The sequence below is a fragment of the Pleurodeles waltl genome, chromosome 6 (genome assembly GCF_031143425.1).
Source record: "Pleurodeles waltl isolate 20211129_DDA chromosome 6, aPleWal1.hap1.20221129, whole genome shotgun sequence".
In the NCBI taxonomy this organism is placed as follows: Eukaryota; Metazoa; Chordata; class Amphibia; order Caudata; family Salamandridae; genus Pleurodeles; species Pleurodeles waltl.
The window spans coordinates 1,202,570,656-1,202,584,646 of record NC_090445.1 but is presented as its reverse complement, the minus strand read 5'-3'; the positions used below and the strand labels follow the sequence as shown (position 1 = coordinate 1,202,584,646).

Below are 13,991 nucleotides of genomic sequence, written 5' to 3'. Positions count from 1 at the left end.
TTACAGGGCTACTCATGTGGGTGGCACAATTGGTGCTGCAGGCCCATGAGTAGCATATGATTTACAGGCCCTAGGCACACACTATGCACTGTACTGGGGACTTACTAGTAAATCAAATATGCCAACCACGGATAAACAAATCACCAACACATTTTAGAAAAAGAGCATTTGCACTTTAGCACTGGTTAGCAGCGGTAAAGTGCCCAAAGTCCTAACGTCAACAAACAAAGGGCAGAAAAAAACAGGAGGAAGAAGGCAAAACGTTTGGGGACCGTGCAAAAAGGGCTAGGTCCAATAGTAATGATTTGCATTGTCTCTACTGGACAGGCACAAAGGTCTTTGCCTTAGTATTTCTAGATCTAATTAGCGTATATCATACGAGATAAACAACACCAGCTCTTAAAAATGGGTAGATTACAGAGAAGGGAGATAATGGCTTTTGCATTTTGCAGGTAAAAGGGTCAATGTTTTTTGTACAACATAGTCAACAAGACAATAATGACAATATTGAAGACTAAACTTTTTAATTAGAAAACCTTTAATGAGCGCAACAATTTCTATTACATACAGAAACACAATGACCAACTGCCTGCTCAATTACAGTACATATGTACATGAAAACATTTGCATCATTTTGAAAGAAAACACTTATGAGAAGATCAAATTACACATTTATTACAGGTGTCAACTGAAGCAATGATTTTTTTGAGAGTGTTCCTTTTGAATTGGCATTCATGCTTCCCGTATTTGGCAGAATACTTCTTCTTTTCAGGCCATCCAAAATTATAGAATTAGAAGATGCAAGACTGATACGGGCTCTGAAAGAAAAGAGAAAATAAATTAGAAGAGGGGGATTTGTTTTCATACCGCATATTAAGACATGAGTGCCATCAGTTTCATAACTGTCAGAGGAAACGATTATTTACAGTAACTACTATTGCATGGAAAAGGGTGCCTCGTTGTTGCTGTAGGATGGGTGTTCACTCTAGGGGTGGAGTACCGCCCGTATGCCCCGTCCTTCCCCTCTAGGCAATGCCTGGATGTGGAGAATTACAATCCCAGTTCCACACACGCCGCAGGAAAGAGGCTGGCCTGCTTACTAGGGATGACTTTTTCACGTATGGCATGCTCAGGACATTAGAGGATTTCACAGAGACCACTGGGCTTCCCCCGAAATACATCTTAATATACTCGCCACTGATGCACCAGCTGTATGTGACCTGATATAGAACTCATTACTCACCCAATATGTCCCACTGGCTATGAACGCTTCTCAAACATGGACAGGTTAGAAGGTACAATGACATGCATTTACAGGTCCTTACAACAAAGGATGGGGCTGCACCACCCCATGTTGAAGGACCAATGGGAGGTCAATGTCAAGCAAGAACTGACAGAGGCCCAATAGCTGCAATGGTTGAGAACATTTCCCGCAAGGCACACCTCAAATATCTGCAATTCAACTACCTACACCATACCTACCTGACTCCCCAACAGATAGACCACATGTTCCCAGAGGCCGTCCATAACTATCCAAGACGCTCCAAGGTCATTGCCGACTTCTACAATATGGTGTGACTCTGTCTGACCATAGTGGAGTACTGGAAGGTGGTGATGGCGCACGTCAGGTATTGCAGGTAGGCAGCTTCCCCTGGTAGCCACACACTGCCTATTAATGCCGATTAAACGCATTAATAACATGTATAGATTTATCGATCCCACCTTGATACTCACCAAATGAAACATTTCCATGGCTTGAAAGTTCCACTTGGCCCCTCAATGGACCACTGGCTTAGAGAACTACATAAGGGAATGTATGCAGAAACTGATGCACTGACTGTATGCAGCTGTAATGAAGCAAGATCCCCAAAACCAGTAAACTGGTAAGGGTACTTGAGGTGAAGGCAAATCAGACTGCCTAGAGACTCACTTGGAGTGGCATGAGATCATCAATCAAGCAGGTTATGCTTGCGATCGCCTCGCACATACCTACTTGGGGGTAATGTTGGAATTGACCCAACAGTATTCCGTGAGTCCTCTGCTTGTGTGTTAAGTCTATGGATCTGTCAGATACTTCATATACCTTCCCCCTCACCTAATGGCCTAATGTCCCATTTTGATGGTCATATGTTGATTTTTTTTTTTTAAGTGTTTAATAAGTTTATTAAAGCCCCAGTGTTCTCCTAGGTACTCGTCAAAATGCATTGCCTTACACTAGTGCTTTAAATGGAAATATAGAAGTGAAGGTGCTCATTATATAGAGTACCTGCTTGCTCCTGGAAAGTGCTGGTACCCTCCTATTGAATGTATTGCAGCAGTGCTCACACGTGCAAGTGCTTTCTCTTCCAAATTAAATAAGTGCAGGTACTTTGTACCAGACAGTACCTGCCCATTTAAAGCACTGCCTTACACATTAAAATCAGCTATTTGGTTGCTACTTCACTGTTCACCAGACAGGTTGTATTTCTAAGGTTGGTGTCATTCATGTTGAATTATCAATAAAGAAATACTGTGGAATAAAACGACTATTGTAAGGAATAGACTCCCTGTGAGCATGGTTCAGATCAGTGTTTTTAAAGCGAGTTTAGAGTTGAAAGACATTGAAGGATGCTACATTTTAGTTAGAAATATTGGTGTTGATTCAAATACAGTTCGAGTTATGATAGGGTTGTGAAAACATTAGTCTTTTTATATAGGTGGAATAAATAAGCATTATTGCCTGGACCTGCAGGAAATAATGGTTGTTAATTACACACCCTGCAGTTAAAAGACAGATACCTTTGCAAAGGTGGATACAGCTCTCAAATGCCTGCACTCAGAGCACTGAACCTTTATAACTGACGTCAATAACGATGACAATAAAAAACAGTCCCAAGAAATCATATGAATGGGTGTTATGTCATCACACCATCTCGCCATGGCTTCCCTGGTGGATGGGGAAACTGGGTTGAGGGGTTTAATTTGCTGTTGGGGATTCTCTTTGGCGATTGGTTAAATGTTCAATGTGAGCTACTGGCACGCTACATAATGCAATGCTTGAAGATTTCTGCTACTGTTCTGTTTACAAAAACAATTAAAGATTACATCAAACAAAAGCCAAATGAACCAGACTCTAACAGGCATTTGAGTACAGTAGAGATGAACAAGTTACTTACCTTTGGTAATTCTCATTCAGATGGATGCTGTATCTAATTGCAGATTTCTCACCTTGTGAATATCCCCAAGTGCCAGCCTCTAACTGCAAACTTAAAAAGCAGTGTTTCTCCATGCCGGCAGGTGGTGCAGTGCAACGCCTCTCAGCATATAACTGCTATCCATGTACTATCAGTTTCTTTTGGAAGCTTGTCTGTGCCCTGAGAGCTGCAGCCCATTAGCGAATTGGAAGAACCAGTGTGCAAATTCCTAATTTGGGACCTCTTTAGATGGAAAGTAGTCTATTCCACATAAGAAGTTGATAATCCAGAATGGAGGGAGATTGAAGGGTGGTGAGGAATCTGCAATTACAGTATTGGCCAAAAAAGCCATTACTAAATGTGAGTAACAGTACTGGCCACAAAAAATATTACTAAATGTGGGTAATATGTTTTTTTGATGGCTACGTTTAACCGCAGATTCCTCTTCTTGTGAATAGATAGCAAAGCAATATCCCTTCCCCAGGTCTGTTAATGCCTCAGACTAAAAATTGTCTGCAGGACAGAATGGACAAAACGCCTATCTCAGCAGACCTCGCTGTCAAGGCAGTAGTGCTTTGTGAGCATGTGCACTGATACCTACATAGCCGACTCACATATATCAATGACAGACATTGTGTGTGCCAATGTAATAGTACCAGCCTTGGATCTGATGGAATAGGTACTCATACCTTCGGGAGTCGGCTTCTTAGCCACTGCATAGCACATATCAATACACAGGACTATCCATTGCAATAGGGTCGTCTTCTGCATTGCCTTGTCCTTCACTGCCACAGGCAACCCCACAAAGAGCGGATTGTCCACACGATGTTCTTTGGTGTGACTGATTTAAAAGCTCAGTGCGCTCTTAGAGCCCAAGCGATGCATACTCTCTTCTTCTTTCAGGGGAGGAGGTGGAGTAAAGAAGGTCAGAAGAGTGATGGTATGTTTGAAGTAAATAATGGCACAACTTTTGGCAAGAATACAACTTGAGTCCATAACACCAGGTTGTTTGGAAAAAAAAAAGTATATAAGGCGGCTAGACCTAAAGGCCCTGAAACTTGCTCATATTGCGTGCTAATATTATTGCAAACAGAAAGGACATTTGTAATGAGTGGAGACACAATGGGCTGCTGTGCATTGGAGCAAAAGGGTTACATATGTGGAAAGATACAACCAAATTTAAGTTCCACTGTGGCATCACAAAGGACTTGGGCAGAAACATATGTTGCAAACCCTTAAGGGACAAATCACATCAGATGATTAGAATAAGGATGAATGGTCTGGCAAATGCCAAAAGCCAGAAAGGGCTGATAAATAACATGCTTCACTGCCCACAGAAAGTCCTTGCTGGGCCAAAGAGAACACACACAAAAAAACATCTTACAGTTTCACCTGAAACTGGTTTGTCTGGTGGGCACTGCGCCAAGTCACAATCATCCCAGCTCCTGGCATACACAGATCTGGTTAAATGGAACATGACTGTCAAGGAAGACGTCAACAACTTCAGAAGGGAGGCCAAAGGAGATGAACTTGCCTCTAAATGTCCATGAATTGAGGCGCAGGTCGTGCAGACATGGGTACAAAGCCCTGCCTTGCTGCTGGGACCCGATTCAGGGCCACTAGGATGACTGGGGCTCAATCATTCCTTATCTTTTTCAGAACTCGAAGCCTCAGAGGCAGGGGTGGAAAGACATAAAGAAGTCCTATGCGCCACCTCATGCTGAATGTGTCTGTTTGGGAATTTCAGTGCACAAAACTGTTGACACGGTGCATTCTCAGTGATAGCAAGAAGGTGGAGCCATGGTTTTTCCCATTGCTTTCAAATGTCCTGCGCCACCTCCAGGGTGTAACTGCATTTGTGATCCACCAGGAGTAGTTGGCTGTGTTTGTCCACCCTGGTGTGTAACAATTCTGCCAGGTGAAGTACCACTAGGGAAATGCCATGCAAAACAGTAATTTCCAGAGGCTCCAAGACTCCTGGCACAGGACCCCGTCCCGCTCTGCTTGTTGCAGTATCACATGACCACAGTATTGTCCATGAGCACTTGCACCAACCTGCACTTGATAGTGGTCAAGAAGGCCTTCAATGCCAGGCAAATTGCCTTCAACTCCAACAAACGTATGTGGAGGTGGGTCTCCGCTGCAGATTAGAGTCCTCTTGGATCTACCTTGCCCAAATGGTCTCCTCAACCCAGTAGTGACATATCCATCACAACTCTCAACTCTGGGTGGGACAGGGAGAGGGGCTTCCTATGGTCCAACTCTGGTCAGACAGCTAATACTTTAGATGTTTTGCAGTTCTCTTCAACACCTCAATGGAGTAAGTCTGGTTCCATTGGTGTTGGGCCCACTAAGACTTCAGATCCCACTGCAGTGGTTGTATATGCCATCTGGCGTCAGGAGAGAGCATGAGGTTAGCAGGCCAAGAAGCTGCAAAGCATCCTCACAGAGACCCAGAGCAGAGGCTGAAAAAATTGGAATCATAGCATGAATGTCATGGACTCGTTGGTCCACAGGAAAGGCCTGGAAATGCACTGCATTCAGAAGGTCTCCAGTGAAAGGGAGCCTTTGCAAAGGAGTCAGGAGTCCCCTGGCAGAATCACAAACAATCCTCTGGCAGAATCACAAACAATGTCACGAAGTTTGCCATTGTCTCGAAGTAGTTTGTGACGGAGTGTGGCAAGTTCTCCTTCAACAGCCAGTTGTCAAGGTAAAGGAAGACTGGTACCCTCAACTATTGAAAATGGGCAGCGACCACCATCATCATCTTCAAGGGCTCTAGTGATCAAGAAAAGGACCTGGCAAGCAAAGTGCTTGTAACCTGCCATAAAACTCAGGTAGCGCCTCTGGGCCTTCCGGACACGAATATGAAAACAGGGATCCTGCAGATCCAAAATCACCATCCAGTCTCCAAGATATAGAGTAGAAAGTACATGGCCCAGTATGAGCATCTCGAGTTGTACTAGGAAGTAATGGGAATAACATCCAGTCCCCACTGCCGAGGCCAGCACCCTTCCTGTGGCTCTGTTGGCCAAAAGAGCATGCACCTCCAAGCCTCCTAGCCTAAAACAGCCAGATTGTCCTCTGAAAGCTGCTTTACTGCAGGTAGCAGGCCAAAAAGGCATGGCAGGGTGTAGCCCCATTGGACAATCTGAAGGATCCAGCAGTCGGTTTCACTGCTCTGCAACCCCTGAAGGAATGGCTGACTCTGCCTCTTACCTTTCACCTTATGGCTGTGTGCCTTTAAGGGTGCACTAAAGAGGTTTTGCAGTGGTTGCTGGAGGGGTTGGAGACTGGGATGTACGCTGCTACTCACGGCCTAGTTGTTCATACAATTATAGAGTGGGAAGCTACAGTAAATAATTAGAATGGTTATACTATCAATGACAATTGTCACTGGTTATACATTGTTTTAATTGTGACACCATAGTCATATATATCTAGCAACCAGTGCATGTGCTTATGTAACTACCTTGAAACCGAAACTACAAAAAGGAAAAAATCTGTAGGCAACAATTGTTCATATACTTTTCTATAACATCCCTGATGCTTCCTCTATTTTTAGAATACAATGGTTGTCCACAAACTGAGTCCAATCTATTAGAAGGTAGTCCTTAACTGTGAGGGGTGCAGGGGCTCAAGACTCCTGATACTCCTATATCTAATCAATTCTAATCCATTTCTTCTTTGTAGGACTCCTTTCTTTCAAAAGTTGATGCATTTCGGCCTCTTGAATTTAGGGCCTCAGGCCCAGGAAGTCAAAGCGCCTGTAAATCAGAGAGAGAAAATACACTGTTTTTAACTCTCTACTGACACAGGCATAGCTCAATAAATACCAAACAGTGACTTGTGACAGACTGACTCAAGATAGCTACCATAAAATAAACTTCCTGCAGGGAACTTGCCTCAACAAGAGTGAAGGGGTGGGAGGGATGCAAAACGTTATAATGGCCACCACTGTTCAGAAAGTGTCCACCACAGGTGGCCCAGCTATGTGACCGCTAAAATAACTCATGAGCAATGTTTATAGAGTGAGAAAGAAGGTGAGGAGATACTGCCCTTAGTTACCGGAGGTGCTGGAGTTTGGGGACAACCACCCCATTCCACAAATAGAGAAAGCAACAAGGACTTTGTAGAAGAGGATATGAATAATTGATACCTTTAGGTTCAGTGTCGAGGTCGATACATAAGAACATGCACTGGTTGTCAGATATATATGAACACGTTGTTGCAATTAAAACAATGCATACCAGTGACAATTAATTGTGTAATTGACTGTATAATCATTCTAATTCTTTCCTGCAGCTTCCCACTTTATGATTACATGTATGTAAAGTCCAGCGGACGCAGGATTACTTGGGCAAACCCTTAATGGGCTAAGCACAGCCTAGTTGTTGGCTGTTGTGCCCATGGGGATGATCTCATAAGGGCTATGGGGTCTGAAGCTGCCAATACAACAAACCCTGAAAAGGGTGAAACTGTTGGAGGAGATTGCCAGACTGTTGCCAAAAGGCCCTAAGTGTGCGCTGTAGCTTGCTTTAAAATAACCAATGGCAGAGTATAACTGTTGGCCGAACAGGCAAGAAACCTCAAAGGGCATTTCTGTTAGGGTCACCTCGGAGAAGCTCATGGATCTCATCTATGTGTGGCACCTGAGTGCCAAGCTTGCCCCATTAGAGCTTCCTAGAGAATCAGTGGTGTCTAGGCCCAAGTGGATGACTAATTTGCCCGCACTCCAGCCATCCAGGATATGTTTGGGCCAAGGACGCATACAAGTCTTCTGGCACTGCCAGTAAGATCTCACCAACCATGTCCAAGAGTGGTTGGGTGTAACATCCAAGAAGGCAGATGGTGTTGACAAGATCTCAAGGCAAGGCTGGCTGACGAGAACATTCTTTTGCCAAACATCTTCATCCACTTGGCCTCTCTGTCAGGGGGAGCAGTTGGGAAGGCATTTGGGTTGACTAGGCTGGTGGATACCTACACCACCAAACAAAAGTTGGATGCAGGGTTAAAAAATAAGGATCGCATGGAGCAGCTCTATGGCGATGTGCAATCTTTCTATTGACTGGAGGGCCAGAACAATGCTTTGCCCATGTGCATACCTGTACTGCAGATATGGCCTCTTTGAAAGGTAGAAGAGATTCAGTCAGTGCCTCACCAAGGTGAACAATCTAATTAAGCACACTGGTTTTTACCGCCATAGTGCAGATGCGGAGATGAAGAACTTCAATAGCCTTCCTAATACCATCACAAAAGACATTGGCCCTCATTATGACCCTGGTAGTCTTGACCACCAGGGTTAATGTGACGGTATCACCGCCAACAGGCTGGCGGTGTATACCACCACATTATGAGTGGGGCGGGTTGGTCACAGCCAACCTGCTACATCACCACTCACAGCGCCATGGCGGTATGAACCACCAGGCCGGAGATGTGCATCTCCAACGCAGCGGTCCACACATGACCGCAAGCGGTATTATGAGCCAGCCTACTGCCATGGTTTTCAAGGCAGTACCACTGCCACGAAAACCATGGAGGTAGGGCTACCGGTGACAGGGACTGCCTTCCCTGTCACTGGTAGAAGGCTCCCCCTCACAACAATCACCTAACCCACCCTTCCCCCCCCTTGAATCACAGCACCCCCACTCCAGAGAATCATAGCATCCCTCACCCCCCCCCTAGAATCACACCGACCCCCTGTCGGACACTAAACTTACCTTGTATGGCCAGCAGTGCCTCACCAACAGGACACAGCCAGGCAGTCTGTGTGGTCAAAATACTGCTGGTGACGTCCTACTGGTGGGGTGGTGCAGGTGGCAGCACTGCCCATGCCCCTCGTCCCCCAGCATGGCTACTGCCGGATTTCTGCCCTAAACGTGGCGGGAATCCAGCAGTATCCATATTATGGTGGGCGGAAGACCGCCAGCACTAGCGGTCTTCTGGCGCCAATGGCTTTGGTGGTCTCGCTTTAAGAACACCAGAGTCATAATGAGGGCCACACTTTCTTCTGTTGCCTGCCCAGGTATGGAAACCAAAAAAATATCAGGCAAGGTATCCAATCCACCAGCATCTTTTAGATCCATATACCAAATGTCTTCACCATAAGGTGGGGCAAACTTTTCCACATCTGTTCCACTGTTGGCTCTCTATGGCTGGCTCTGGTCCAAGCCTGAGCCAAAGAAAAGTATAGTGCCTGTGTGCGACTGTGCAGTAATAAAATAGTGTCTGAATCTGTGGGACAAATATTGTCTGTGCCGCTTCAAGATTTGGGTGCAGTCGAGGTTGAGACAAATTTGGCTCAGAGTCAGATACCACAGTAGGTTCTGGCTCCTCCTCTAGTGCCAGAAGCATCGGTATCAACGTCAGAGTGACAGGCACAGGTTTTGGTGCTGGACCAGACACTGGCACTGACGCCGGTGCAGAACCAGAAGCGGGATCATGGGGCACAAATTGCGTTGAGGATGGATCTGCTGATGATAACCTGACTGGAGGGTCTTGTAGATCTTTGGGGGCCCAAAGGTGCACTAGAGTGAGCTGCAAACATGTCACAGATGCGCAGCATGGTGTCTCAAAATGCTTCACACTCCTGTGGTTTAGCTGACCAGGTGCATCAGGGTTAACGTTGGAATTGGCTCCTCATTAGAACGGTAACGAGACCTGGAGGCACATTGACACCCTATTGCCTTCTCTGTAGAGTAAGTGTGGCGGGAAAAGGCTAAGCCCTGCTGGGATTTCTTAAGTTTTTGCTTGGACTTTCACTCTCATCATCGACCTAGAGCAGGACATACATGGAGTCACACAGTATTTTGCCATGCAGAGTTTTGCTTCGCGTTCTCGAATTAATCTAGGCCTTGGAGTTTTGCGCCAAACCTAAACACTAGAAGCACTCATTGTGGGGATCTGTCACAGATATATCTTTGCAGCAGTCCCTACAAGGTTCAAACCCTGTAGTCTGGCACCTGGGGGTATTCACAAGGCGAGTAATCTTTATTAGAAGAATCTATTAGTAACATAAGGTGCATTGTATTGGGACGTTGCTTTACGGTAAATGCCCTAAACAAAAAAGCTAAGTAAACATAATATAGTACATTACACACCCAAATAGTATTAAGTGGAGTCCAAATTTTGTGGTCTAACTGTTTTATTGATATTTTTATCCCTACACAGCCAGTCAATATCCCTAGTGGATTGCAAGGAAAACAAACTATCCATGAGATTTTCCCCAAGCACCCCTTCTTTTTACCCTCCTTATATATTATGTGCTGAGTCAGATTTTCTAGAGACACTTTGCCCTCATTCAATATAGGGATGATAGGAGGTCTCTCCGCCAGGCACAATCCAGAGAACCAGCAGATTGACTACTTTATATCACTGTATCAGATATTGGGTCCAAGCCCCCAGAGAAGTGCTGTCTAATTACTTTGCTGACTTTGATACAAAAACAAATCACGTACAGCAAAGCTCCTGCACATTTGAGATCAGAACACACAACCTAGGATTCAAAAGCTGAGACTCTGCTAGTTCTAGCTTTAATTTTTCTGCGGCCAGCAAGGCTAAATTGTCATTCGTCACCTTCCAGTTGAAGGCTGCACACTGCTTTACTGTCAGTACAGCCTGTGCAATATTTTTCCCTCTTTTAGTGTGCAGTGGATACACTCCTGGGCCAGGTGAGTCTTCCAGTAAGATAATTTTATGCATTCAGAGTAGACCAATGCCATAGGGTTAGTCTGTCATACTTCACAACACTGTACTAGCCTCGGGCACCTCCAAAAGATATGGAGCCTGCCACACACACCCTTGCAAACAATGTTCGCTCTCTACTTGTCCCAACCATGTATCTTTTTTGTCGTCTAATACGCGTGTAACATTAGCTTATAAAGAGATTCCTGACCTTTTGCACTTCTTAGTGACTTCTGTTTCCTACTGAATAAGTCATCACATTCTTCTCCGGTCAATTCTTTTCCCAAGCCTCTCTTTCCAATTCATCTGCCATGTTGTTTTATTCTCATTAGTATTCTTTGTCAAGGAACTGTAGCTGTCTCTGATTAGGTATGAGTTTCCATCTTTGTTCAGGAGTGGTTCCTTAAAAGATGCAAGCTGTCAAGCTGTCCTAGGCTTAACCCAAGTGTACAACAGAACAGTACAGAAGCTTTTCAGATGATGCAAACTCTTTCTTCATTGGTACAAAAGATTTAGGGGAACACTCCTAAAACCTTTCAACTATTTTGATGCAACCCCCACCCTTCCTTAACATAACCCCTCTATTGTCCAAGGCAGACATGAACTCTAGGCTTGAACACACAGAGGTAAAATGAGAGGGGAATGTTGTAAGCCCCTTCACCTAGTTCATTTTATGCCAAAGCAGGTCTACACTGCCCACTAAGCAAGGGAACCATTTACAGTGGAGAATTTACAATAGCATGGGCCACACACTAAGGATGACTATGTCTTCATTTCCTGCTGCCCTATTTCTCGATAAATCTAAACTGTGCAGCTTTGTAATAGCACAGAATTTCTGGTACTTCCAGTCCTCACAGGTGTGGGCTAAGGGCCAAGCTATTCCCTAGACTATACCTCCCCAAATTATGTTATTGGTTGACCTCTGAGGATATTGTGATGGGTACTGCCAGGCCACTGGCAGGATCTCAAAAATGTATCATACCCTGGGAATGGTCCTCCTGACAATACAGTATGCTGGCACCGCTGCAGACAGGCACCCCTGCTGGTGAAGTAACTTTTAGAAGCAATGTCAGGAGCTTGGCAATCCAGTTACCTTAATGGAATTGCCATCATGGCAATTACACTCCAGGCTCCTCACAATGCTTCTTCGCAAATGCAGTTCTCAAAGGAAGAATTGAACACACAGCTTCCAGTTCCCATCTGGTACTGGATACACATCCTGCAAAAGCTGATTTTTTTCTTAATTACATTTTTATATTGATTTTGTTAACAGAGCAGAAAACGTATCTGCGCGATACATAAGTAAAATAACTTTAATTTGACTGCAATCTTAAGCATTTATAAAGCAGTTTCTGCAGTAAAATTACAAAAAATAAAAGTTATGTTATGAACATCCTGTAAAAGCTGTTTTTTTTTTTGAGACATTCTTTATATTGATTTTGTAAACAGAAGAAAACGTATCTGAGAGGTATAATTGATACATAAGCAAAATAACTTTCATTTGATTGCAATCTAGAACATTTATTAACAAGTTTCTGCATTAACAACAACAAAACATAAACAACTGTTGTGTTACGAACAGTTAGAGATGGCACCACCCAGGCCCCCATATTCTTTAGTGTTTTAATTTGGCATGCCCTGGACTGGAAGATCGGTTCTTATATGTTCAAAAACTGAAAAAGTGTTTCAGGGTCACATTTGCATATCATGGCTTGAGAACGAGTGCACCTATTTAAGAGGAAGATTGGTCTTGTGAAAACATGAAATGCATTTAATCATACTAACGCAAAGTCATGTTTTCTTGCTCAGACTAACATTGCCTTCTCTGAAGAATAGCCAGTTTTGCATTTTAGCTCTTAAGTGAAATGTTTTGAAAAGCTTGCTGACTTAAAACAATTTTCTATTTTTTTTTTACTATCTGAAGGTCGCATTCTTTCTTCCAGTAAGCTCAGATTTGACACCTGTCTGTGTTCATTATACAAGAAGGAATATGTTACTTACCTTGTAAGCATCTGTTTGTGGCATGTAGTGCTATAGATGCACATGCTCTGCATACTCCTGCCATCGAGGGTTGGGTCCAGATGTGTGCAGGTTGTTATTCTTTGAAGAAAGACTTTTGAGTCATGAGGCAGAGTGATTCCTTTTCAGTGATACAGGGCATTGGCATCAATTCCATTGTTAGATTGTTTTCCTGAAGGCGGGTGAGAATGGAGCGTAGAGTAGGTGTAAGTAATGAGGTGTCCATGTGAGAAAGAGTGGAAAACTGCAACGGCCGCCGGTGTCCAAGGAGGAGGGTGGGCACATATGAATTTACAGCACTACATACCACAAACAGATGCTTACAAGATAAGTAACACATTCTGTTCCATGCATGTGGGTGTAGATACTCATGCTCTGCATAGACTGTTAAAGCAGTCTCCCTTAAAATTGGTGGCTATCCTGTGGGTGTTGCAGTTTGAAAAAGAGTAGGTCGGACTATCTGACTTACGTCGGTTAGTTGGCATGCTAAAACATCCACACAATATTTTTTGGTGAAGGTGTGTAGTGTGGACAATGTAGCTGCCCTGCATATGGAATGTTTTCTAGAAAAAAGTCATGGTTGCTCCCTTTTTCCTAGTAGAGTGTGCTATAGGAGGAGTAGGTAAAGTTTGTTTGGATTTAACGTAATACATTTGAATGCATTTTACTATCCATCTGGTTATGTCAGATTCGGATATAGGATTGTCTTTATGAGGAGGTGAAAAAGCAACAGAAAGTTGTTTTGTTTTTCTGAAAGTTTTAGTTATATCAATATAGAATCAAGAGAATCTGGTTGTGGTAGAAAAAGCTGGTAAAGTCGATTGGCTGAGGTGAAAATGAGAAACCACTTTTGGGAATAATTTAGAGTTGGTGCGAAGAACCGCCCTTTCTCTGTTCAGTTAAAAAGAAAGTTTCTTCCAAGGTTAAGCCTGGACCTCACTAACACGTCTGTGTGAAGTGACAGTGATTAGAAATGCCACTTTCCAAAAAGAAACTGAAGGGGGCATGAGTGTGGGGATTCAAATGGATGACCTTTAAGTCGCATGAGAACAACATTAGGACTCCATGAGGGTAAAGTGGAACAGTGGTGGAATAACTCTTTTGAGCCCCGCTATG

General features: G+C 43.9%; 1 protein-coding gene across 2 annotated transcripts in view; it reads right to left on the bottom strand.

The window, feature by feature from the left end:
- Positions 1–520: 520 nt before the first annotated feature.
- STOX1 (storkhead box 1) overlaps positions 521–13,991 on the bottom strand; it is a 382,812-nt gene continuing 369,341 nt past the window's right edge. For both annotated transcript variants that reach the window (XM_069240505.1, XM_069240504.1), the window contains exon 4: positions 521–818. In XM_069240505.1, the coding sequence (XP_069096606.1) occupies positions 665–818 (154 nt within the window). In that variant the 3' untranslated portion in view covers positions 521–664. The remainder of the gene's footprint in view (positions 819–13,991) is intronic.